At 46.7% G+C, this 27,675-nt stretch overlaps 1 protein-coding gene across 20 annotated transcripts in view; it reads right to left on the bottom strand.

Annotated features, from left to right (window-relative positions):
* Nucleotides 1-27,675, bottom strand: part of ANK1 (ankyrin 1) — a 219,115-nt gene that overhangs the window by 76,752 nt on the left and 114,688 nt on the right. For all 20 annotated transcript variants that reach the window (XM_045055491.1, XM_045055497.1, XM_023252571.2 and 17 more), the window contains exons 2-3: nucleotides 23,484-23,585; nucleotides 2,504-2,602 (exon numbers count right to left, since the gene is read on the bottom strand). In XM_045055491.1, the coding sequence (XP_044911426.1) occupies nucleotides 2,504-2,602; nucleotides 23,484-23,585 (201 nt within the window). The remainder of the gene's footprint in view (nucleotides 1-2,503; nucleotides 2,603-23,483; nucleotides 23,586-27,675) is intronic.

Below are 27,675 nucleotides of genomic sequence, written 5' to 3'. Positions count from 1 at the left end.
GAACATGGCTGTTGGCAACAGAACCTTCTCTAGAAATCAGGACTCAGAACTCCAAGTCTCCCTATTTAGAAGCAAGTGTGCTGTGCCCATTCATGCGTTTGTTTGTTACACACTGAGCACACGTGTGTCAGGCACCAGCCCCGGCACGGGAGTACAGAGATGATTGAGACTCGGGCTCCTTGACCTCAAGAAGCAACGTCAACTGTTTCTTTCCATCTGCCTCTTTCTGCTCGAAATCACACTCCATCAGAGCTCTCCCCCATAGAAATGCATTGGGGGGCAGCTGGACCCATGCGGAACCCTGGCTGTGGATCCTGGCCCAAGCCACCTTCTGCATCTGGGCTGAGGGCAGCACTGGTGAGGGGTAAGAGCAAAGGGGAGACCCTGGTAGCCAGACCGCTCCCCCCAACACACACACCTAGACACACGTGCACACGCTGCGAACTTCAAGGCCTCTGGCCTTGGGTCAGGGGCACAGGGCAAGGAGCTGGGGCCTCTATTTTTTCTACCCCTCCCTCTGCATGAAAGAACATGGCCTGGAAGAAGCAAGAAAAATTTCTTAGCTACATCTGATCCACAAAGACCCACCTTCTCCAATTTGCAGGGAGTCCTAGAGCTCCTGGAAGCAGGGGGAGGGGGCTTCATTGAAGCAGGAGCCCGGTAGATGCAAGCAGAGAGATTAGGGCTTTCTCCCTCACTACCTGCATTGATGCTGATCACAGGCCTCTAAGAGGCAGAGAAGGGAGGATGGGGACAGATGCTTTTGTTTTGTGCTTTAAAAACATTTAAGCACATTTAGGAAACTCTACTGGTTTTGGCTTTTTACTCTTTTCTTTTTTTAATCTTTCTCATGCTCGCAAGACCCATTATAATTCCCCAATCTGCTATGACTGTTGCTCAGCCCACGGTTTCTGCTTCACCTTTTTTCCTCCCTCTGTACAGCATTCAGGAACCACGCTGGCTTATAAAACGTCTATAAATAACAAAGACACACCAAGCATTCGCTTACAAAATAACAATCAAAGGGGGAAATGCGGAGAGCGCAAAAATGCTGAAGCGTCATGTTTGCACAGCTCTTGAGGACGCGCCAGGGGAAGAAAAGCCACCCCAGCCCACACGGAGCCTGTCAGATGGCGCACTGCTTGCAGCCAGGTATGTGAGAGCACAAGAAGGAAAAATAATTGCATCCCCTTCATCCACAAAGAAGGGTGGAAACCACTGGTACTCGTCATGGGGTTAGGGGAAAAAAATGCCCCACATACATTCAGAAAGAGCAACTCAGTCTATTTTACCAGCAAGATCTTTTCACCTTCGGGAAGTGACATGAAAATTACAGAATTTTACCTCAAGGGATGATTGTCCCTTCATAATATTTTGGTAATGCACTTCACAACTACATATTATATCTCTACTTATTGTTCTTCTGGTTCTCCGCTGGAGAGGAGGCCCAATGTTTGCAGCACAGAACTGAAATCGAGGCTGGGTATAAGACCATGCTGAATAAACAGCAAACGAAAAGAAAGAGGCCGGAGAGACAGAGCCAAGAGGAAAACCATGGGAAGTAACCAGGAAGGAAGAGAAGAGAACGCTGTGCTCAAGTTAGTAGAGAGAGGTGAGTTTTTTGGTTTAGTTTTGTTTTGAAATGCTGGCAACACCTTGTTCAATAAATAAACAAGGCGGATGTATGTAAGAATTAAAATTGATTTTACAACCTACAGATGCATAATTTCATGACTGTGGTTTCTGGACTTAAGTCACTGGCACTTCTAATCTATGGCTATGGGAAGAGCATGCTGGCGTGGGAGGTGTGACGTCAGCCTTGGCCAAATGCCTCCTCGGAGAAGAGAAGGCTGTTCAAGGTAATTGGTAAGGAGAGGAGGTAAGTGTGCGGCTGACCAAGGAAGACTCACTGGGGAAGGATAAATGAGAGGGGTCTGGCTCTCTTCTCTACGCCTCAATAGCAACACGGTCACCGACATTTACCAATTCCTTCCTTCGCGCCAGGCATTTGACACGCACGATCTCAGTTCGTTTTCATACGAATCCTGAAACCAAGTATTACAGTCCCCATTTTACAGATGAGGAAATGGAGAGTTCTCACCAACTAACTTGTTCAGATACGGAGTGCATTGCGTCCGCTGGGAGCCGGACCCAAGGCACCTGACTGTAGAACTGCTAGAGCTCTCAGACCCTGCACTCAAGTCAAGGACCCTAAGAAAACATAAAGCCATAGCGAAAAGGGTTCTCTTTCTAGATTTATAACCTAATGATGAAAATAAAGTAAAAGCCCACTGACTTTTGTGGAAACAGGGTCCTCTGCCTTTCAGGTGACTTTGGGGACTCAGAGAACTAGGAAGTGATTGGAAACACAAGAGAAATTCAGAAACACACTTGGCTTTCTCTCACAAAGGGCTGGTTTCCATGTCAGGGTCTGGAATGATACACGAGGGACCTGAACATTTTAATTATCAATGAAAAGCTCCCCGTTCCCTAAGAGACGTACCTTGGTTGTCGTTTCTAGAATGATTTCTTTGTGCAGAAGTTCAACCACCATCTTCACATGGCCTTCTTTAGAGGCCAGGTGCAAGCCGTTCAGCCCATTCTGTAAAGAGCAGAGAGGCAGGAAGAGTGTGGTTAGGAGACTATGCATTCTGTTCCAGACACCCCTTCCCTGTGAAGAGATGTGTGAAGAGCCAGAAGGGAAGAAAAGGGGTGGCCCTGAGCGGGGCTGGCCCAGCCTCTCCGGGCACTTTTCTATAGAAGCATCAGATGACAGAACAACAGGGCAAGAGCGAGACCACCACTCCCCAGATTCATATCCATATTAAGTGTGGAGACACTCTCACAGAGCCAGTGGGTGACCTTACTTGAAGTTTAGATCTTGGCCAGGCTTTAGGCAATCACTTCCTTGAAGTGATATAGCTTCAACCCCCAATGCAGCTAATTTTCATGGCAGCAATCAGTAAAGGCAAAGAGGCAACACCAGTACATCCTAGACATTTGTAAGGATAGACACATATTTGGTAGAATAACAAACTCTGAAATGAGGTCTTCTGAGAACTAAATACTGCCAGTCACCCAGCTAGAAGAGTTCGACATCAGAATCAGTAGTAAAATAGCCCCATGGCCACCTTGCCATTTCAAATGTGGCCAAAGCTGGTCTGACAGTTCAATTGTAGGGGAAAAACAAAATAAAAGAACCAACACTGTCCATGCCCAATCATCCGTCCACGGAAGCAGATCTCTCACCAACCACAGAAAGTTTACGCTGTACCTGGTGAGCTTTGAGAGAAAGCTGCCTAGCTCAGGTTTTACTTTGCATTCTTGCACATCCTGTCTTCCGATCCTTGCACTTGGATGCCTGAGTACTTTTTGGCAAAAGCTGACTTCAAAGAGCACTACTTAGAACCACAAATAATTCTGACAATATGATGGAACTCATTTCACTTCTGGTGATGAGCAGATCTTGGCTCCATATGGAAAATGATGTTAGTCAATCAGCACTCCCCATGCCCTACTTTTGTGTTCTCTTTCTCTCTTCCTCCTTGCCCACCCGCAACCCCTCCCTCTTGTCCCATTCCTTCCTGTCTCCTGTTTCAGTCAACTCTGTTCTAGCATGTTCCCTTTCAGGGGATGCCCCAGAGCCACTGCAGACTTTAGCTAATAAAAAAAGACCCTTGCCACCATGATGGAGGCACTTGGCCCCTGAAGGTGTGACTTCTCCCCAAACACCTCTACAGCTCCACCATGGGTCTCCAAAACCCCCACTCTCCCTGTGTGTCAGGGCATCCAGGACCAGCGAATGTTCACGGAAAAGACACAGCTGCTCACGTTAGCACCAGAGTCCCCGCAGTCAGTATCAGGAGATTCCTATTAAAAATACAAATATCCCATCTGGGAGTGGTAGCACATTAATCCTTAACAGGTGAGTTCTGTTGGCGTTGCTCAAACTAGCAGAGGCAGTAGGCGGAAATACTGGAATAATGAGACATAAGACAGGTATCTCATGATGGGAGAATGGAAGGTATCTAAAACTCTACATCAGAGCCTTGAACAGGGAAAATACAAGAGGTACCCGAGGCCTCAGAAAAAAAAGAGAAAGTGGGCTCCAAAGGGAACTTTGCCTAATCTCCATTCAATCAGACCCTCCCCGCACCCCAGACATGCAGAGCAAAGTAGGCCAAATCTTTGCACGTTAGCACTGCCAGCCTTGGCAAGCTGTGTGTGTGGGTGGGGGGTGATGGGAGGGCCCTTTCACGAAACATTTCCCCATGCAAATGCCTAGAAATCACCGTTGGATGCTTTCCTCTTGCAGATTTTGTACACCATTAAATGCAGAGTCCAGAGTGGTGTTAATTATTCACACCCCGGTGTGAATGGGCTTATCAGATAAAGACTGGGTCCCAGTCAGTTTTGATAACAGAAAGGGAGACAGCAATCTGTTAGAACAGGAACCTGGGGGAGGGAGAAGAACACTGGGTGGCAGTAAACCAGTTCCCCTCAAATCAATGTACAAAACACAAATTCACTAAAAAGCAATTCGTCCAGTGACTGGGGCTCTGGAAGCCTGGAGCCACGCCCTTCAGCTCCGTGTCCTCAGCTCTGCCCTGGGGCAGGTCTGCACCCTCCTCCCTCCCGGAGCACTGGGGTCTGCAATCCCCTCCCAAAAACCCAGCAGTGTCTGGAAGGTTCCCCGAGTGATCACTCGGGAACTGTGATGGTGTTTGCGGCTGTGGGAATCTCAGCAGCTGCTGCAGTCAGCTTTCCGCAGGGGACTCGGCTGTGACAGCAGCCAGGGTAGCACGGTGATGATCGCTGTGGCTTTAGTGCTGACTTGGGCAGCAAAGTACCTTTCCGTGAGCATTCGTTGATCCTGAACACCTCAAAGCTGGGAAGTTGGCAAGTCTACAAGGAAAACACGTAAGTTTATTGCTAATGCTCTGGGGTGGCTGTCCCTGCCCTTTGGACCCAGTGTCAGGACCGCAATCCAGAGAGATTCTAGAAGTACTGTCTGCCCGGGGAATGCTGGAGTGGAAAAGGATGTCAGAGATCCCCGAATGCTGAGGAAATCAAGGTCCAGAGTAGTCAAATGACTAGCTAGAGTCACACAACCTTTCTAGGGCACAGCCACATATAGAACAAATCTGGATTCCTCCCTTGCCCCCGCCACCAAAAAAGGATTTGGGTTTTGTTTTGTTCTTTTTGCCCCTAGGAACTAGTATGTTTCTTTTTATCAGATGATAAAGTACATTTCTCCTTTTTTTAAAAAAAAAATGTTTATTTATTTTGAGAGAGAGAGAAAGAGCATGAGCAGGGGAGGGGCAGAGAGAGAGAGAGAAAGAATCCCAAGCAGGCTCCACACTGTCAGCACAGAACCCAGTGTGGGGCTCAATCCCATGAACCATGAGATCATAACCTGAGCCAAAATCAAGAGCAGGACACTTAACAGCTGTCCCCATTTCCCCCTTTTTTTTTGATTACCGGGCAGCTTAGAGCTAATAGTCACAATCACCCATAAGGGTCTGGTCATGGCCACTATATTTTGATATCCAGGATTTTATTCATTGCCCTGGTCCATACAAGTCCCTCTGCTTCCCTCCCTGCATCATAGCCCCCCCCCCCCAAAAGCTACACTCTTGGCAGAAGGTGACCACATAAAAGGGATCATCTGAATAGATCTGTATCTTGAATTGGTTTACTTAGATTCTACCCCAGATCCTGGTTCAATGTTCTCTTTCTTCTTTATGGCTTTGTAGCTTTCTGACTCTATTTTTACTTTGTTTGTTTGCTTTCAACATAATCACCCTAAGTTATGTCCAAGTCTATCATTGTGGTGATCTGAACTCAAAGCCCTCATCAGAGCCACAGAACCTAGCCCCACTTTGCCTAGCTGTCACGTGCAAGGTGCCTACGGCATGCACATATGATGTGCAAGAAGGCCCAGCATTGATCACAGAACAAGATCACATATGGAACATGGTTGGACCAAACATTTGTCTCAAGTACACATAAGAGTCACGGCAGTTACCTAATGCAAGCATTGACTTAATCCAATTGGGAAAAATTTACTGGGAACCTATTCTGTACCTGGCACCACACTAGAGATGAATAAGACACAGACACTTATCCTTGAAGATCTCAATTTACTAGAGGAAATAGATGCCTAAAAAATAAATGCAAAATAATGTGAAAATGCCCCAAACGGCAGGCATGAGATTAGAAGTAGCACAGAGGAGAAAGAAGTTGCTCTGCCAAGAGGGTCATGAGGCCTTCCCAAAGGCCTTTGCAAGGCAGCCTGTGCACAGGCAGGGTGACAAGTTCATCGACAATGGCAAGATGAGAAGCTGTCTCTGAATTTACATTTTAAACACAGGAGCTAACATTTTAGAGACTATGCTCCCAGCCCTTCTCATCAAGCGCCTTCCTCCATCTTCCAGGAAGCACTGAATTCAAGAGATGCACAAACACCCAGACCCACAGAGGCAAGCTTTCTCCAGCAACTGGCCTTAGCAGGTGGATAGCTGGTCACCATCTAGCAGCTGAAGTCACTGAATGCTTGAAAACTAAATTATGGCACATAAACACTAAGGAATTGTATAACTGTCTTATTAAATACATTACTAGCTAATATAGATCACGTCCAGTATTTCAAAAGAGTGTTTCCTGGATAAATACTATATTTAACACTTTTTTTTATTAGCTTTATTTATTTTGATAGAGAGCTCATGCAAGTGGGGAGGGCGGAGAGAGGGGAAAGAGAAAATCCCAAGCAGACTCTGTGCTGTCAGTACACACCCTGACTCAGGTTTGAACCCACAAACTGTGAGATCATGACCTGAGCCTAATCAAGAGTCGGATGCTTAGCTGACTGAGTCACCAGGCGCCTCAACACACTCTTGGTCTTTAAAGAGATTTATTTTTATTGCTCAAATGCAAAAGGGGTAGGGGTACAAATTATGTGAGCTATTTGTTCGTAGCTAGAACTATGGACAGAGATGAGCCATAATCTACCAGCTCTTCAAAACCAGGATCCATGTGTTTTATTTTAGTTACATCAAGTGTAAGTTGTTTCCTAAAAGGAAAAGGCAGGCTGCTATATCTTGCCTTGTATCTTTTCACTACTTTAGCTACACCCCTCCTCTTGACGCAGAATGGCAGACAGACTGCTGAGGGGGATGATGGAGAAAAACGTGTATCTCATACTCCAAGTAACTGGGTGTAGAAGATAAGCAAGAAGGGGGTAGAAGAGTATGAGAATAAATGCCTCAATTAAATTAGAAGCTGGATTGCAAAAGCAATAACTTCTTGTGGCCATTAAAAAAAACTTTTTTTAATGTTTATTTATTTTTGACACAGAGAGAGAGACAGAGCATGAGTGGAGGAGGGGCAGAGAGAGAGGGAGACACAGAATCCAAAGCAGGCTCCAGGCTCTGAGCTGTCAGCACAGAGCCCAACAGGGGGCTTGAACTCACAAACTGTGAGATCATGACCTGTGCCAAAGTCAGATGCTCAACCGACTGAGCCACCCAGGTGCCCCATCTTGTGGCCATTTTTGAACCACATGCCTTCCTTGGGAAAACACCAGCTTGCCATACTCCTCTTCTTAGATTCCTCCTTCTTGGTCTCCAATTACATGTACATTCGATTAACTGAGATTCTCCCACAGCTCTTGGCTGCTCAGTTCTTTTTTTTCTTTGCCTTTTTCTCTGTGTCTATTTTGATCATTTCTATGGACTTATCTTCAAGTTCTTTGATTCCTTCCTCATCTGTGCCCAATCTACTGATGACTCTATTAAAGAAATGCCTTACTGCCAAAAACACTGGGGCTTTTAAAATTTCTAGCATTTCATTTGATTCTTTCTTATAGTTTCCATCTCTCTAATTCCTCATCTTTTCATGAATGCTATCCACTTTCCCTATGAGATCCTTTAACACATTAATCACAGTTATTGTAAAGGCCATCTGATCATCTCTGAGTCTGGTTCTGTTTATTGCTTTGCCTCTTGACAATGGCTTTCTTTCTTTCTTGTGTGTGTGTGTGTGTGTGTGTGTGTGTGTGTGTGTGTGTTGCAATTTTTAATTGAATGCCAGACATTATGTGTAGAAAGGCAATAGAGGCTCAAGTAAATAGCATTTATGCCTCAAGGTCCTCAAGTGGACCTACCTCTACTGTGAAGTTGTTAGTATGGGGTGGGGAGATCTGAGCCAATCAGTCAGAAGTTGACTTAGGTCTGAGTCTTGTTACCTTCAGGGCACCACAGCCTTCAAATTCCTCTAGATGGAGGCTGCTGTCACCTTAAGCTTAGAGTAGAAGCTGGGGTGTTGGAGGGATTCCTGAGTTCCTGATTTCCCTTCAGCTCTCAGCCAGCCCTGCATGCCTGCACCTCAGCTGGAGTCTCTCTCCATGCTCCTGCCCCCCCTCCCAGCAAAAATATGCTTTTCCTTGTCATGGGGCAGGGAGGCAGCAGGGAAGTTCTCCTTCATCTTGGCCCAGCCCCAGTCTTATAACCAATACCTCAAAAGCTCTTGCACCTGGATCTCAAAGGTAGGATTCTTGTTTTAAGTAAGTACTCTTTCCCCTCCTGTCTGTGGCAGCAAGACACACCATATCTTTATACTTGGGCTTGGGTGGGAGTCTCTTGCTCCTCCTTCAGCAGTAATAGACCTCTCTGTTCATTATTGGCACATGACAGTTACTGGGCCAGGATGATGGTCTCCTGCCCTCCCCCCAGGAGTACAGGGGTTTGGGCTCTACCTTTCCTGTGGCACCACTGGGTCTGTGATGTAGGAAATATTCTTACCTCTCCCCAGGAGCAGAGGTCGTTTGTTTCAATTCCTCTGCACAACGAATGGATTTTTGCCCATTATCTGAAGATGAGAGGGTTTGTTTTTGCTTCACCTGAGGGAAGGTGTCTGTTCCTGCCTCTACCCCTGTCTGTTCCTGCCTCTACCCCTGCCTGTCTGTTCCTGCCTCTACCTGTCTGTTCCTGCCTCTACCCCTGCCTCCAGAGCCACCTAGTGTCTCCTGTATTCCTGTGTCACTGAGGGAGACTCTCTCTGGTCTCCTGACTTTCCCCAATATTTCTCATGAGCACCCATTGGAGGCATGTGGTTCCAGACCCACTGCAGTTCACACTGACCTTTAAGAATTTGTTAACATTTGGCTTGTACAGTGCTGCTTCTTTCTCCCGTACTCTGCCGCAGCTAAAATGGTGGCCCTTTCCTTGGAGGGGCTTATCCCTCTTTGGAATTCAGTTAACTTGGTTGCACAGTGTGGTCTCAGCCCTCTGATGGGCTCAGGACAAATTATAATTTTGTATATTATCCAGGCTTATCTCATTGTAGGAGTAGGAACAATGTTTTTTGAAGCTTTTTACATCCTACATACTCCCTTTACTAAGTCTCTAAGACTACCCGGCCCCATATGATCTCATTTCACATGGTCCTAATAGAGCAGACAACCCTTTTATGATCCTGTTTGGTAAAAAATATTCATGCCAAGCACACACACCTGGAGTTTTTCATGTGCCTTTGCTCTTTTTCAGGTAAAATGTCAACTTAGAGGATTTTTCTGAGAGGCAATCTGTCCAACAGGAGGGAGAGGAGATCTCAGCCAGGCTGTGTTTCTTTTAACATTTTTAACAAGAAGAAAAAGGGGGAAAAAAAGTCACATTGAGCTTGAATGATTTAATTTGGAGTATTTTTCTTTTACCAACTGTGAGAAATTCCATTGGCAAAATACACAATTCCAGACATTTGTTCTCAGTAAACTGTTCCTCTGTTTAGCATCTCTGATTGCCCCAATTACACTAATTGATTTCTAAATGTACAAATACAGTTGACATGTCACAAGAAATTTAACTCTTATCCTGTCCAATGCAGAAGGTGGTTTCAAATAGAAAAGCTGTGGGGTCCTGAGATCTTGTATCTCTTTAAAACTGCAAGAACATCTCAAAAGTGGCTGCTTACTATCCCATGTGGACACACAACCCTTCTACCTCCTTTTCTCACAGCTGTTTATTTTACCCACAGACATAGCTAGACCCTGCCCCTCCAGAGCAGGCAGCCCCAAGTTGTGTCCTGAGGACTTTGAGGCCCACCTCCCCCACCACCCCACCATGTGTTCTGAAACTTACTGTTTCAGTCCCCCATCCTCTTTCTTTGAGCCAAGCAGTGTGTTTCTAGAGGACTTAAGCTAACTGCTAATGTATAGTATCCAGGAAGCATGATTTTTTTTTTAATTCATGAACACCTACTAGTTCAGCTCATCAGATTACTTAGCTGCCATCCAGCCAGGCCCAGAGGCAATGGAGCACTGGCCAGGGAAAGTTTTGATGGCGAAGGAAAGGACTGGAATCTTGGGAAGAACAAGCCAAGAGCAGTGGCAGAGAAAGGCAAGAAGTCTGAGGGCCCCAGAACAAAAAGAGAGGTAGGCGAGAGGGGATTCTATGTAACATTGCCTTCCTGTAACACTCCACTTTACTCTTGTGGTCAGTGAGGAACTAATCAGAAGATCTTGCCCATAAGGGCAAGGATATATACGTAGAAGGTCATACACTTAGGTTTTTATACTTAATGTCCCACTGTCCTATTCAGTCTGGGTTCTCCATGATTTTGCTACATCTGTCCAGAGGAGATTAGGATCAGACTCTATGTCACAGAAGTTTAAATCTCCAAATAACACCAAGCCTGTACTCTTTGCTCTATTATTGGTCCCCATTTGTGGAGCAAGATAACTGACATTATATATTTGCAAGTCTGCCGCCCTGAAACAGAACAGGAAATAAGAATCTAAACAGGGCTTGTGGAAAGAAAAAAGGATTGAAATGGTTGCCATTTCTACTCCAAATCCTGAGACTGACAAGAAAGCAAGTAAGGGAAGAAAGAAAGGCAGACTATGGAGACCAAAGGCAGAGACAATGAGGACCAAAAAGAGGTGGTAGAATGGGAAAGAGGGAGTGACTATTGCTATAGTCTGACTATATGAGGAAATGAATTAAGCTGCTGGCAAAAAAAGATCACTAGAACACTATAAATTTTGATTCCTTTCCCCAAAGTGCCTGCATTAAATTTTCAGCCAAAACAGAAATGAGATCAAAAGTGAATGGGAGTTTTCTTACCTTCCCTTCTCTTCCTCTTCCCTTCCCTCCCCTCCCAGCTCAGAGATGTCATTGTCTGAGGAAGCAGGGCAGTGAACCAGAAGGGTGCCTTACAGATGTGCTGATAGCAGCATGTCTGCTCTGAGAAAGAGGAGGGGGCTGCTAGAGTGATTGGAAGATTGTTACACTGAGCAAACAAGTGAACAGACTGAGGATGATGGGAATTAGTGGCAGTCATGTTCCTGACTGTCTGAAGGGATTTACAAACATGGGAAGAGGAAGGGCTAGATAGAAGTCTGAGGTGTTGGACTAAACCTGGAAGTACTGATGTGATCTCATGGATTTAAAAATATATATACATAGATAGATGCAGAACTAGAAATAGATGTATAGGTACAGACACATGACAACCAGTAGCAATGAGTGCATCAAGTGACCAGATTTTGGTGTCTAAATACCATCCTCCACTAAAAGGAACCTTGGAAAAATGGCTGATCCAAGGTTGGGGCAGGGGAAGTACAAAATCACCCTGGGACAAACAGGTGCCAGAAAGGAAGGACATGATGAGGACATGTTAAAGAACAAAGAAGCCAGCCTATTGAAAGCACTCCTACTGGCCTCATTTAGATTTGAACATCAAAGTAAACCATGAGAGTATCGGCATATAACCCATCAAATAAAATAGGAGCCCATGAGTATGAACAGGTATAAAAGAATGGAAAGAATCAGTGAGGGAGTAGGGGAGGAGGAAAAGCTTAACCTTTAGTAGAATACCAGCTAATCAATGTAGAAGAAATGATAGAGATGGAGAAGCACTCTCTGGAACCATCATAGTGGTAGCTGATACAAGTAGAAGGTATCAATGTATGCCAAGGTTGGTGGCTGGAAGTTTGATGAAGAACAGGATATTGGCATTATATCAGAATATCCCTCCCCCCCCCCACACACACACACAAAATACTGATCAACTGCAAACAGAAAAATCAATGACACCAAGAGATGACCAAGGTTAATATCACCAGGGATGGAAAGGGAGGATGATTTCTATGGTACTCCTGCCAACAATGCGTCACCCTGGTCTGGCCATAAGGAAACACCAGCAGACACAGGTTCAAACTACAGAATGGAAACTGTCGAAAACATGCAAGACAGGCAAGGACTTGAGAAGCATTCCAGACTGAAGGAGGCTGGTGAGAAATGACATCTAAATACAGTCTGGAAAGACTCTTAGAACAGAGAAAGAGAAAGAGAGGGGGAAGACTGGGGGCAGGCGGGAAGGGAAGGAGAGAAAGAAGAAGACTGGGGGAAAGTCAGGAAGGAAGGCAGCGGGGAGGAGGGCGAGAAAAAGAGTGAGGGAAAGGGAAAACAATTTCTCCTTATCAGGGCAGTCAGCAAAATTTTAATGGAGTCTGTAGATGGTTGTGTGGCATCCATGCTGATTTCCTGATTTGAAGGCCTGGAGGGTGGTTATGTGGGAAAGTGTCCTTACTATTGGGTGGCACACACTGGAATGTTTAGGATGATGGCGAATTATGTCATATATAGTAGATACTATAGATAGACACAGACAAGAAGAACAAATGCAGTAAAATGGTAATAGAGAGTCTAGGTGAGAGAGATGTGAGAGTTCTTTGTATTGTTCTTGTAACTTTTTTTTACAGGTTCAAAAGCATTTAAAATTTCAGAAAGAAAAGCAGGAGGTAGGAGGGAGTAGTGGTAGAAAAAAAGGCTGTGGGAGGAGGGACCAGCGCAGTGGGAACTCTGGGCTCTGGCCATGGTGGGAGAGGGTGGCGGGCGCATTAGAAGCTGAGTGCACACACCCTCCTGTTTCTAAAGAACCCAAGAGGTGCAAGTTTTACTGGAGGTCTGAGATTACTCCAAGATGGAAGTCCCAGAGTGCTGCCAAACCATGGCAACCCCACATGGGAACCAGCTGATGGGGAAGCCTCTTCCGGAGAGCAGGCATCACCTCCGGCAGGGCCACCCCACCTGATGCCTCTGTCTAACCCAGATATTGAATGGCTCCCAAGAGACTGCTTGGTGGGAAAGGTCTGCTAAAAATATAGGATCCTGGAATGTAATCAATCAGAAGCCAAAGAGGGCTGAAGCAACTGCCATAAGCCTGGTAGAAAATCACTCCCATGTCCTTTGTCAACCTGTCCTTGTCCCTGGGACAGGGAAGATAGACTAGGAGTAGAAACTGAGGGCTGGTGCACACTCAGAAAGAGGTGGCACAGATGGGAAGGAACAAGACTGGCTCTGAGCACTTTCCCCTCCTCTGCTTCATTACAGCCTAGATTTAGCTCTCCTCCCAGGTAGCTGTGATCCAGTGAAATAGGTATTCATGAGGAGGGAAAACACTTGAATGGTTTTCATTATCTTAAAAAAAAAATGGAAAGAAAAAGAAAAGAAAGAAACCCACACTACTCAGAGCCTTGCAAGGAGATGAGTCAACCCAGATCACCTTCTCTCTACTCCCGGGACACAAGGCAAACAGCCCCCGCGCTGAGCAGCCCTGTGGCTCCGCAGCAGATCCGCTGCAGGGGCTGAAGGCCCTCTGGGAGCCTGGAGGAGGAAGTGTGAGCTCAAGTTAATGAGAGAAAGGGACTCTGCAATTCAGCTCAGTAGCTAAGAATATCTACTGTGGACTAGAAAGAATTTCTATGCCAGAGACCTTGGCATTCCTTTAAAAAGTTAAAAAGAGCCAGACCTTCCAAAAAAGGGCAGTGGGGGGGGGGGGGGGAGGCAGGGCAGGTGGGAAGGTCAGAGGACAGAGCACTGAAGAAGGAGTTGAAGCCCTTAACTGTCCTCCTGGTGTGTCACCTCACTTCTCAGGCCTCAGTCTACATATTTTCAAAATGGTAGAATTGCTCTGATGCCCTGGCTTCCTCTTAACTCACAATTCTGCAGTAAAACAATGTAACAGCTATCAGAAAACAGTTAAGATATGCATGTAGGGAGATGCACAGAGAAAGGAATGACAGGATTCACACCTAATTGTTCACAGTGATTGGGGGGGAGGTGGGGAAATGGCGGGGGGGGGGGGGAGCCTCACAGAAGGCTTCACATATTTCTGTATAGCATAAATTTTGAAACAGCTACCCTGAACTCATTGTATTGCTAAATTAAAAATCACACCACAACGAAAATCAGGGATACGAGTTGTCAAAAACAACATAAACATTTATAGTAAAAAGTTCATAATCAAAGGAGAATAATCCCAGGCAAATTCACATGCATAGTCTATTCCAATGAGAAAGAACTGGGATTGTATTTAGCATTTCCTGTAATAACCAGAGAGGCAAATCCTCCTTCGAGGCCCAGATCAAATGTTATTTTTCTCTGTGACTTACCCTGTCCCTTTCTCTTTGCCACACCATGCCCTGTTTCCAACCCTTCAGAAGTGAATTGTTCAATAAGCCATGTTCCTAAGGCACTGGACAATAATCTATCAAAGCCCTCATCCCATGGAATTGCCTTCATCTGCTCTTGTGTCTGTGTCTCTCAAAGTGGGACATTCTGAGGTCTGATGTTTCCCTGCCTTTGGACCACAGGTCCCAGCATGGGGCCTTGGCCATTGCGTGTGCTCCGTAGGGTTTGTGGAATCGAACGCCCCTTCATGCAACCTGACACACACACAGAGCTGTCATTTTTCTCTCAGTTTCTCAAGACTAAGAATATTGCAACTGTTTTTCACGTCATAAATCTACGGCAATCAAAGTCTAAAGTGGAGCTTGGGGGTGTACTTTCCTTAAAATACATTCTAGATCATTCTTAATGATGCCATTCACCTTTTTCCTAGTCTCTAGGATCCCAGAGATATACCTGTTAATGTCACTGGTCGGTTAACTCTTCCTTAACTAAAGGAAAACTAAAAATGAAACCAGCACAGGGAAGGTCTCCCCAGAGGAGTAACCAGCCCTGCTGAACGGCTCAGCTCTACATGGGGAGCGCAAGGGCAGATACTGGGGCTGGGAGCTGGGAGACCCTGGCCCTAGTCCAGGAAGACTCTCCACCTCTTTGTCTCTCTGCCCACCCCACAAGGGAGAAGTGAGGTCATGGGTTGGAAAGGGCTAGGGAAAGCAAAGACACAGCAGAGCTGGGATCCGGGATTATTAAACACTGTAGGTCACTCTGACTCATGACAGATAATCAACTGACTTTAAAACTACAAATTAGTCATTAGAATTACCCAGATGCACATCAAATAGCTTCTTTCTGCTGAGATGCAAAGGGAATTGAGCTGTTTAAATTAACTCAGAGAGTGGGGTTTTCAAGTCCTGTCTTTCACGAATGCCTTTTCTAGAAGGAATAGGGGAATCAGGTTGCTTCTCTTGCTCAACCACACACTGCGGAACACCACTTCCCCATGTGGGGGCTGTGATCATATATTCTCTTCGTTTCTTCATTGCTATTCCAGAGCCGCAACCTGGCGGCAAGTTTTAAGAGGCTGGATATTCCCATACCATCATATGGGAAGGCTCTCTGTGTGAACTGGGGGTGATTACTCATAGCATTAGGGGACTGTGGAGTTGAATGCAAGAAAAAGATGACAGAGAAAAGTAACAGACTCTGTATCTACACTGATCTAGACGTAACCCCCTTGGCCTGATCGACCACCACCCTCACCTTCTTCCATTTCATTTACCCCAACATCACCGATCTCCCTGCTGCCCTGTGCCCCCCACCGCTCCTGCTGCTGCCTGGCTGTTCCTTCACACTGCAACTGCCCGTTCCACTTCTCTACCTGGCAAACTCCTACTCTTTCTTCGAAGTCTTTCTTTCACTCATTGGTCTTAAGTTTATTTATTTATTTTGAGAAAAAGTGAGAAAGTACAAGTGGGGAAGGGGCAGAGAGAGAGGGAGAGGGAGTCCCAAGCAGTCTCTGCACAGTCAGTGCACAGCCTGACGCGGGGCTTGATCTCACAAACCTGTGAGATCATGGCCTGAGACGAAATCAAGAGTTGGACACAACCGACTGAGCCACCCAGGCACCCCAACTCATTGGCACTTTAGTCTCTGCCCCAGACCAGAGGCAACAATGACAGCAGTCACAGGGACTCACTCACCTTTGAGAAGCCAGCACCTGGCATGTTAGAGAAGCTCAATAAAGGTTTGTTCAGTGCATGAATAACAATGAAAACATCCTGTGCTTGTTCTGGCTGGCACCTAGGACCCTGAATTCATAACCTTCTATTTACAAGCTGGACTTCTTTACCTGCCTCTGAGTTCTTCGACAGAAGGGGATGAATGAATTTAGCCTCCAGCAAGGAACTTGGCTCATTGTAAGTGCTCAATACATGTTTGTGGAATCAATGAAGTTGCAGAGAAACTTCAGGTTGTCTTCTTACCACCAACTCACCGAATCAAAACTCATAAAGCCCAGAAGATGTTCCAGGTAACCTCTGGACCCCAGCTTTCTGAGTTACAAAATGAGAGCTGAATGCCATGACCTCCTTCTAGCTCTAAGGCCCTTTAATTTAGAAAGGTAGTAATCACCACGATCACCAGAGTCCAACAAATCCTGATCAAAAGACTTGGCATGTGGCTACTGTAGAAACGATCACTCTGTAGCAGAAACTATTGGTATAGGTGCTCTATTTATTTGAAACGCCTAAAACCCTTTACCTTCATGATAAACCAGTACCCGGCAGCGATGGGACATCGCCTTGTACATGTGGAAGGTACATGTGGAAATTCAGAGAACACCAATGGAACTAGCAGATTTTCACATGCTTTTGTTGGCTGTGTTTGGGAACTAGAACTTGTTTATGTTTTCGTGATCATTCAGACGGTCTTGCTTCTGATCCTTCAACAAATATCACCACATACTTAACTGTTGAGGCTGGTGCCAGCATCTGAATCATCATCGTGCAAGGGAGTCATTATCCCTAAGCACGACTATTTCACAATGCTCTTAAAAGTGACAGCAGTCAGATGGGCTAAGTGTCAAATATATAGGTTGGGGGCGCCTGGGTGGCGCAGTCGGTTAAGCGTCCGACTTCAGCCAGGTCACGATCTCGCGGTCTGTGGGTTCGAGCCCCACGTCGGGCTCTGGGCTGATGGCTCAGAGCCTGGAGCCTGTTTCCGATTCTGTGTCTCCCTCTCTCTCTGCCCCTCCCCCGTTCATGCTCTGTCTCTCTCTGTCCCAAAAATAAATAAATGTTGAAAAAATATATATATATAGGTTGAATCATTGCTGGATACAGCAGATTTAACATCTACTGGCTGAATTTATAGAGCACATACTATACTCCAGGCAGAATCTTGATAAGGAGCACCAAGTAAATCAAAGTCCTCTCCCCTTGAGTACCTACATTTTAGTGGAGAAAACAGGGAAAAATGAAGAGACATGTAGATGCATAGTAAGTCTGGTGTTACTAAGTACCGCAGGGATAAATAAAACAGGTCAAGGGGACAGAGGCTGTCTCTAATGCTCCCGGAAACCTCTCTTTGCTGTCTTATGCCAGTGCTGTGGACAAGAAGGCTTCTCTTTTGGGTGTGAAACTTTCTCCTGTGGTCTCATGTAACTTTCTCTCCTATCAGGAAGGCCAACGGAGCCAGTGTTTGTTAGAGTTATAAGAACAGAAGAGAAAACTCAAACAGTGAGGCTTTTTGCCTATGGAATTACAGCTTGTGGTTCCCAGTGGTACATCTATGTTCACCCAACAATTCTAGGAATTCAGGAGAACACAGACTCTGACTCGCTCTCCTCTTGTTTTCTTTTTATTTGGCTAACTGGTAAATATGTAAAGTCAATTAGTTCATTCCAGAAAAGATGTTTTGTAATTGCTATGGCCTCTATAATAAAATGTTTTGACTTGCTGTAAGTAATAATTCTGGAAATTGGACATATGAAACTGACATTGGCACGTGATCCTAGGCTGAGCAGGTGGGCCTTGGCTCTTACAGGCCCCTGTGCTGATGCGCTGAGACCACAAACCAGGGCAACCACACTCCACAAGGCTAGGGAGGCAAGTCCTCTGGCTTCAACACCTCCCCTGTCTTCCCCTTATTCCAAGCCACCATGTGGATCCACCTGGTCCATTGCATGGGACTCCCGGCCAGCCTCCCTGCTTTGGTCTCTGTGCCTCAAGTCTATACTCCACCCAGGAGCCAGGGTGATCATTTAAAAACCTAAATCGGATTGAGGGTCTCTCATGTAATAGCTTCCAATGGCTTCCCATCATCCTTGGAGGAAAATCCAAGTCCTCACGATGGCCTCAAGCCCTTCAAGATTCAGTCTTTGCTGTTCCCCAGACACCAAGCTTACTCTTGCCCCCAGGGCCTTTGTACCTCTTTGCCCCTCTTCCAGGACTGCTCTTCCCAGAAACCACGTGACTCTCTCCTCCTTCTTTTAAATCTCTCAAAAATCATCTCCTCAGCGAGGCCTTCCTTAACGACCCCATCTAAAACAGGCACCTTTACTTTTCTCCTCCATGGTACCTCTCATTAGCAGACATTCTGCATTTGTTCATTTTCTTGCTTAGTGACTCTTTTTAACCAGCATCTAAATGTCACAAGAGCACAGACTTTGTCTAGTTTGTCTATCGTGTTCAAGTGCCTAGAATAGCACCTGGAACAAAGTAGGTGTTTAACAAACACACATGGAATAACCCCCACAAAGACTCTGGTGGGATTATATTCAACATGTCTCCCTGTCCCTGTTTACATCAGCCAACGCCAGAATTTGACTTCCTCGAAGGCTGAATGACTTCCAAATATCTATCTTTGGGTTGGATCTCTTATCTGAGCTCCAGGCTTAAATATCCAATTGCTTACTATATATCTTCACTCAGATTCCTTAAAGACTCCTCAGCAGGATCTCCGCACAGCCCTGACCTTGTGTCCTCGCCCTATTTCCATGCACTGAGGCCACCCCAGTGTTCCTGGTCTCCGTGAGCAGGGCCGCCCTTCAGCCCCTGCACAAGGCAGACATCTGAGGGTCATTTTCCAAGTCTCCTTCCCTGCTTTCGCCCACACCATTCACTGCCCAGGCCTGCTCACTTTGTTCCGTCTCCGCAGCCCTGACCCTTATCGCAACTACTCACATTTCTCTCCCAGAAGGGTGTGACAGTCTCATGACCGGCCTCCCCACTCCATCCCTGGGCCCTTCCATCTGTCTTCTGTACAGTAGTCAGTGTGATCCTTCAAAGCACACCTCTGATCACGTCACCCCTGTGCTTGAATCTGTGGCTCGCTTCCCTCTGCTCTTGGGATAAATATCAGAATCCTTAACATGGCTTCTGTAAGCAGGGTGGACATTCTCCCGGGACGTGCAGAAACAGCTGTCCAGTTGTTAAAAAGCTGAAATACCTCCATTCCTCTCAACTAGCTGAAATACCTCCACTAGCCATTGTCTCAAGCTCTTAAGTACCTCCCACCACTGCTGCTCTGGCCACTCTGTCCCTTCCCCCAGATTCTTCTCCTCAATCAGCAACTATAGCATGGCACAGCAGGCTAACACACACACACACACACACACACACACACACACACACACACACTGCTCCGGCCCTGGGACACGCTGTCCCAGTTGTTGGCTATTATGATTATTGCCCCTGCCTATAAGGTCCACCACAATCCCAATGTCACCTCTCCAGCCTCATCTGGACCCTCCTGCCTCTGCGCTGCAGCCACTCTGGCCTTCCTTAAACTTTCCACGTTTTTTCCTGCCTCAGGGACTTTGCACAGGCTGTTCTCTACAGAGGAGCACTACGATCCTTCACATCATTAACTTCTACTCATCCCTTAGCTCAACTTTTTCTTCCTCATGGTAGTCTTCTCTGACTTCCAACTTTAGGTCTAGTCTCAAATATTCTCAAAAAAATCCTATTCCTCCACAGTTCTGAACACACCTGTCTATTTATGTGATTGTTTGATTAATAGCTCTCACTACCAGTAGACTACAATTCAGAGAAAATGAGGACTAGGGCTTTTTTTTTTTTTTGTACTATTAAATCTCTAAAGCCTGGCACTCCTGTACACATGTAGAGAGGTACAGGAAGACACTGGCCACGTGGGTCTAAATGCTTGGATAAGTGAAAGAATCAGGCCTTCATCTCAAGATACTGATGTGTGTGTGCACACATGAGTGCCCTTACGTGTGAATTTGTTCTTTTCTAGAAATATAATGATGATGATGATACAAATTAGGAGATGTAATCCATGCATTAAGGAAACTGCCCTGAATACTCAGATGTCTCTTACATAAGCCAGTTCCTCTTTTTACACTACTTAGCGTAATTACTTCCTATTATGGCGAGCAGCACTTCTTTCCACAAAACATACTGTTTGAAAGTGTGTTACTTATATAAGAATTAGCATTGGATGAATTACTGCTATCACAGTCCACCGGCTCAAAAGATTCAAGCAAAAGCATATCCTCAAGCCATGACCCCAGGACAAGAGCCTGTTTTATCATTTCAAAACAATGAATGCATGTTTCGAGGAGAAGAATGCTCTAGTCCCATCACGACGCTGTCCCTGTGCACAATATAAAGCAACAGCACTGTCCCCATAGCTGTACTAATGTGTTTAATGAGGGTGGCAGTTCGGCCACTATTATCCTTCCCCCACTCCCTGTCCTTTACTCAGGAGCACAGGCCGAACTGCCTGCTAAAGCCAGAACGAGGCTGGCAGCACAGGCACTTCCCAGAGACCACTGTCTGCACCTCCTGCCTCTGCAGCAGCCACACAGCAGGAGACAAAGACCTACTGGGTCCAGGATGTGGGCAGTGAGGAAAGGAGCCCTGGGGACAAGCCAGCCAAGAGGGGCTTTGCAGGACCTCGAATCCTCCCCTTTTCTCCTCTCTGACATTCACTTCCATGCCTGCAGCCGGTTCCTCTTTGAAACAGGGAGGCTGGGCACAGCCAGGACTGCAGACACCAGTCTGAGACTAGACCTTCTCTTCAGTCCTCACGGGGCTAAGCGCTACCTGTCACTGGCACTGAGCCCATCTGAAATAGTGTCCGTAAAGTGCAATGCCTCAGGGCCGGCTGCTCTCCGAGCCCAAGATGAACCCAGGAGGCACTCTGAGAAGAGACGGCAGGGGCACAGGCCAGTTACGCCCAGGGCCTCACCAGCAGACCAATCAGGACAAAGCCATTTCCTGGGTGTCATCAAAATCTTCCAATTTCACACCGAAAATGAGCCCTGGCTCAAGGCTGATGAGCATCCAGTTGTCCCCATTTCTGCTAGCTAGATTCCTCTGAGAGCTGGCATCTTAACCCTTGGAAGGTCTCTGAAGGTTTGGTGCTCCTCAGGCAGGACTGCACTGCGGAGAAACCCTCCTCTGTGTTTCTGCTGCTGTAGCCAGAACAGAGAAAGCCTCAGAACTTTCCAGGTGGGGAGAGAGAGCAATCCCCTCGGCCATGGGAGGGGAGGGGAGGGGCTGGGGCAACACAGCTACAGCTGTTTCCAGGGTGTGGTGTTGAAACAGGGGCCCCCTCTCCTGAGCCACTCTGATCCCAGGATGTGCTCCCTGCCCCCACACTTTTGTACCTACATCCTCTTCCCTTGAAAGAAATGGGTTCGCAGTTTCAGTCTGTTTTCCAAAGGCCAAGCCTGGGCTCTGTGTGTTTGGTTAGAGTCACCGCCGATGTCCTCAGTGTGTGCCAGTACACTCTGGTGGAGGGATGGGAGAAGAGGGGGAGGGCTTGCTGCCCCTCCCCCATCCACAGACTCAAGTCCAGGGCACATGCTCCTCTCCCCTCTGAAGTTCACTGCCATGGGCTTCATATCACACCTACTGTTTTGTTTGTTTGATTATTTATTTTGAGATAGAGAGAGAACTAGCGGGGAAAGGGTGGGGGACAGAGGATCCGAAGTGGGGTCTGTGCTAACAGCAGAGAGCCCAATGCGGGGCTTGAACTCATGAACAGTGAGGTCATGACCTGAACCAAAGTCGGCCACTCATCCGATCGAGCCACCCAGGCGCCCCATATCACACCTATTTTTACTTCCCATCACACACCACCTGCTGCATCCCCTCCGATCTTGTGGCTAATGAATTTATATCACAGAAAACCAACTGAATCCAAATGGGGTCTTGCCCTGAGAGAAAGAGCAAGGGGTACATGGCATTTTAAGCAGGGTGGAGGGGACAGGGAAGAGCGGCTGAGAAGGCAGGGGGAGAGGGGCACGTTGCCTGGGAAAGTTAACCTGCCTCCTGGGAATTGGCCCTGCTGGCCTGTAAAAGCCATATCTAGCCCCCTACAACACGATGAGCCTCGAAGACGCTAACCAAACGAACCAGTCATGAAAGGACAAATACCACATGATGCCACTTCCATGGGGGACCTAGAGCAGTCAGATTCACAGAAACAGAAGGTAGATTCATGGCTGCGAGGGTCTGGGGGAGGCAGGGATGGGAAGCTACTGTTTAACAGATACAGAGTTTCTGTTCTGCAAGATGAAGAGAGTTCTGGGGATGGATGGTGGTCATGGTTGTACCACAAGGTGAACGCACTCAGTTCCACTGAACTGTACATTTAAAAATGGTTAAGATGGTCAATTCTATGTTACGTGTATTTCACCACAATTAAAAACAATTTAATGGTTAAAATGGTAATATATATATATATATATACATATATATATATATATATAACTGATATATTTATTCTACATTAGAAACTGAATTAGCACATGTACCCCAACAACTTAATTGGCTGGCCAAACCAGACAAACCACACCAAAGTCATCCAATCCACACACCAAGCTGTACCCCTGTTCTCTTTCTAGACCATACTTTCTTCTCTGTTCAGTCAATTCCTAAATATTTGGCCCAAAACCTGATTTTTGGCCCTCCAATCTGTCCTGAATACATTAAGTTTCCATACTACCCCGTCCTGAAACCGAACCGATTGCATAGCACTGGGAACCTCCAGAGAATCCATTCAAGCCACGTTGGCTCTCAGCCTGAGCCAGACTCGCTTTTATCAACACCTGACAGAGCAAGGGAGGCGTCATCACTATTTCCTTCTAAGCTCAGCGAGAACCCACAAAGGCCGCTAGTGGACAAAGGAGATTGAATGTCACCACTGATACAACATCCTTCAAAGGCCCTTCCTCCTGCCCCTTTTCAAAGGCCACATATTCTAAGACCACAGCAGGGACCAAGGCAACTTCTGAGGGAAGAGGCAGCAGGGGATGGAGGCTGGGCCCGGCCCACACTGTTCAGGCATCAGGTCCTTCTCTGCAGGGCCCTGGACTGCGTCTGGGATGTGAACACCAAGGTCAGGGCCTTCAGCAGGCGAAGCCCTTGGGGAATTTTATGGCCACTGGGAAAAGGTTAATAGAGGCAGATTAAAGCTGTCAGAAAATGGCATCAGACAAGAGCCTCTCTCCAGAGACCACGTGCTTGCCCCCATCCCACTTACCTGGTTACAGGTGTTAATGTCTACGCCATTCCGCAGGTGATCCAAAGCTTTGTCCAAGTTACCCGATCTTGCTGCTCTCAGAAAGCTGGTAGCCGCATCGGCCTGTGAGGAAAAACAGCCGGCTGTGAGCATGCTCTGTGGTAACAACCTGAAGATCCCATTCAAGCCCAGGGCTGCGAGAAGGGCCCAGGTCACTGCACCCTCCTGTTACGGCACCCTGGTGCCCACCATGGCACCCAGCTGTAAGATGGGCCTAGAGTCCCTGTCTGGAATGCTCTCAGATCTGGAACGTGAGGCTGCCTTCGAGGCGACCGTCCCTTCTCTTTGGTATCCTTACAAGCAAGCACTCCTGGCTAGGACCTAGGACAGACCAGTCTTTGAGAGAGACCCGGTTCCAACATCGAAGGCTCAGCACTGCCTGTGTCAGTGTTCCCAAGGGCTCCTCGTCCTCACAGAGGAACCTGTATCATATAGCACCTGACCCCAGGGAGCCACAGATGCTGGCATCACAGGAACCTAACACATGCATTTCGGCACTCTTCTGTGGTTTTGGTTAAGTATACAGCACATAGCACTTACTTACCCTGCACTAAGAACCACTCCCAGCACTTCACACTTAATATATGTTTACATACCCACATCGACATGCATTTAATCATCATTTTTGAAAACCCCAAGAAGTAACGGGTATTGTGGTCCCCATTTTACAGACGAGGAACCGAGGCACAGAGAGCGGAAGTGACTTGGGCCAAGTCACACGACAGGTAAGAAGCACAGCCTGGCTCTGAAATCTATGAGCTCGACCTCCTTTTCTGCTGTCAACTTAACGTGGGCTTTAGCTGTCAGGTGTCTCTCAGGAGCTCTCCTGCGTGAGAGTACAGCAGTTCCCCGCCATAGCCGTCGCCCAGCCACCTACCCCACACACATCAAGACCCCGCCACCAGGACATTTGTTTGTGTTAAAGGTGAATGACAGCCAGAGAGCATGAGAGGTGAGGACAATCAAATAAAGTCAGTGAGTGCAAACAAGTGCAGAGCAAGAGCTCTGTCGGGGTGAGAGGCTGGCTCAGAGCAGGAGCCCAACAGCCTCTCTCATACCTTTGCTGTGAAGCTGAAAGGAAATAATATGTATTATTATAGATTATTATAATTATCCCATCAGCACAAGTGCTGAGCTCTGTGCTTGGCACACGGTGCACACTCAGGTCAAGTTTATTGTGTAAGTGTTGTCACATGACAGGCCATCCATGAAGCACGTGGTGCCAGTCCTCCAGGAGACCCACCCATACCTCATGGTTTCCTCTCCTTTGGGGGTACTCTGTCTCCTTCCTTCATGCTCCCTCCTCAGAGCACATGCTGTAGTGGATTGAACGGTGGCCCCAACAGATATGTCTGTGCCCTAATCCCTGGAACCTGGCAATGTCACCTTATTTGGAAAAAGAGGCTATGAAGATGCAATGAAGTTATGGGTCTTGAGATAAGACTGTTCTAGATTACCTAGGTTGGCCCTAAATCTACTGACAAGTATCCTTCTAAAAGATACAAGAGGAGACGCACACGCCCACAAGAAAATTTGATGGAAAGACTGAAGCAGATGTCAGAATGGTGTGGCCACAAGCCAAGGAAGCCACCAACGGGCAGAAGCTGGAAGAGGCAATTTCCCCCGAAAGTTTCCAGAAGGAGGATGGCCTTGTGTCAGCTTGACTTCAGACTTCTTGCTTCCAGAGAAGAAATACCTGTCTCAAGCCAGCAAGTCTACGGTGATTTGTTACAGCAGCCACAGCGCACTGATACACACACTACTGAAGCTCACCCTAAATACGATCTCACACAATATTCTACAATGAAACCTTGATCATCTCCCCAAATCAGGGCTCTATGTCTTAGCCAATTAAACAGTTCACCCATGGCAGAAAAGACTCTCCACCCTTACAGACACTACCTTCACCATAGGTCTGGTCCTCCACCCTGGGGGATTGTCCCCGTCCCTCCCATCTTGCCTCCTCAGGCCTCCAGGACTTGCTTCCTTTCTCTGACCCTCAGCCAACCCCACTCCACCCCTGCCTCGCCATTTCCTGCCAACCCTCCCACATTCCAGGACCCCACATGCCCCCACCCTACCCCCTTATATAAGCTCAAACCCAAGTTCTGTGTTCACCTACTCACAACATACACACGCTTGGATTTCACAGTCCCCCAACATAGCCAGCAGAAGAGCCCCTTGCTCTTCTCTCCTCTGTCTTCCCATGGCATTCCCAGTCTGTCAGCTTCCAGGCCCACACCCAGATTATTCATGGGACCCTGAAGCCCTTTGACACTCTTGTTTGCTAATTCCAATTCAGGTCCAAATCAGCTCCTATCTCCTCTATGATGCTGTCTTTGGATGCTCAATATTTACCATCTTTAAATCTAGAAATAGAAGCTTGATTTAAAAAAAAAATTTTGTTTATTTATTTTTGAGAGAGAGAGAGAGAGACGGGGGGAGGGGGGCAGTGGTGGGCAGAGGATCTGAGGCGGGCTCTGTGCTGACAGCAGATAGCCCAATGTGGGGCTCAAACTCACAAACTGAGATCGTGATGTGAGCTGAGGTCAGACGTTTAACCAACTGGGCCACCCAAGTGCCCCAGGAGTTTGGTTTTGTATTTTAAAAATGTATTTTAAATATATCTTTCTCTGTCTCCCCAGCCAAATTTTTTGCTTCTTGGGGACAGGGACCAAATCTTATACCTCTCTGGAAATCCTTCAAAGCATGGTCTACTAGGCCAAGATCTCCCTTGGCCTAAAACACAAGGCACCTAATGTCCCCAGGGTTCCTCGGCTAGGCGTCTGTGGTAGGGGAAATATTTCAGAAGTGAGGATCGTTCTGTTGGTTCCCCATAAGCTGGATTCCCAGAGAAATCAGACTCAAGGTTTAATAGCTCAGAGAGAAGTCTACTTGTGCCTGCTGAATCAGAAAGTCTGTCTGGATTCAACTATTAGGAAAAATACTAAATTACTCCCTAAGAATGAGAATGTTTGAGAGACACGTCTCCCACCTAGCCCACCTCCCCAAACTATCTTCTGCAGCAGAATAACAGGACTTTGGATGAAAACCTGAGCATGATGGGTAAGAGCAATGCAATATCACTAATGACACTGTTTGTTCAGAGTACTGTCTCTGGGAAGTGAGGCAGAATATTTATTACAGACAGAGAAGCAGATAAATAGAGGGGAAGGGAAGCCCAATCCAGACGAGGCTGAGGAAGGTGAAGTAGTTTGTATAGCTTGTGTGACATAATAGTGAAATTATAGCATTAACACCAGTCATTGAGCTGGCGTCTTATCAACAGGGTATCTTTCCATCCTTATCACAACCGGTGAGGTATGTATAATTATCATCCCCATTTAAGAGGTAATGAAGCTGAGGTTTGGAAAGGTTAATAACTTGCCCAAGTTCTGCAATTAACTGTCGGGGATTCAGCCCAGGACTCCCTGATGAAAGCCCACACCCTTCCACTGCCCTTGATCCCGAGATGCACTCTCAGCAATCTCAAGCCTAAGGGGTGTCCAGGCAGCCCTGACAGATTGTAGGGGCTGGAAGGAACCACATGCCTTGGCCAATCAAACAGTTAATCCATGGCAGGGGAAGGGTCCCAGGCAGGCCCCAGCTCTAACCCTGAGGGCTGTGTCAAGGCCAAGACAGGCCTCTAGGATGGGATCATCTAGTCCCAGTCCTTCCTTTTGGGGATAATAAAACCAAAGGTGAGAATAAAGTGACTGGCTAAAGTCACCTATACAGTTAGAGGTGAAGTTCAATTGCTAAGGCCTTTTCATTTTCTGTTTGGTCTTCTCTGGCATAGAGTAGTCAGGACATTAGCAGGATCCTCAGGGTATCTTACAGGTGAATTATAGATAATGGTGTCACTCCCTCTGTGTATCACTCAGTTTAATTGTACAATATATTTGCTGAGGTCCTATTTCAAGTCCAGGATTCTGCTAGGGCAAAGAGAAATAGAATAAAAAATAAGAATATAGGTCCCTGCCTTCATGATTTGAAAAACAAATGACAGAGTTATAAAGGGGTCATTCATGCATGCATGCACGTACTCACTAATTCATTCCACTAGCATTCAGTGAACACTTCCCAGGTGCCAGAGAATATTTAACCTATAGAGCAAATGACCCTGGGTTGGAATATGAGGCCCATTCTCACC

This window comes from Felis catus, chromosome B1 (assembly GCF_018350175.1).
Source record: "Felis catus isolate Fca126 chromosome B1, F.catus_Fca126_mat1.0, whole genome shotgun sequence".
Classification (NCBI taxonomy): domain Eukaryota; kingdom Metazoa; phylum Chordata; class Mammalia; order Carnivora; family Felidae; genus Felis; species Felis catus.
The sequence above is the reverse complement of the archived record's forward strand: the minus strand, read 5'-3'. Positions and strand labels throughout refer to the sequence as shown.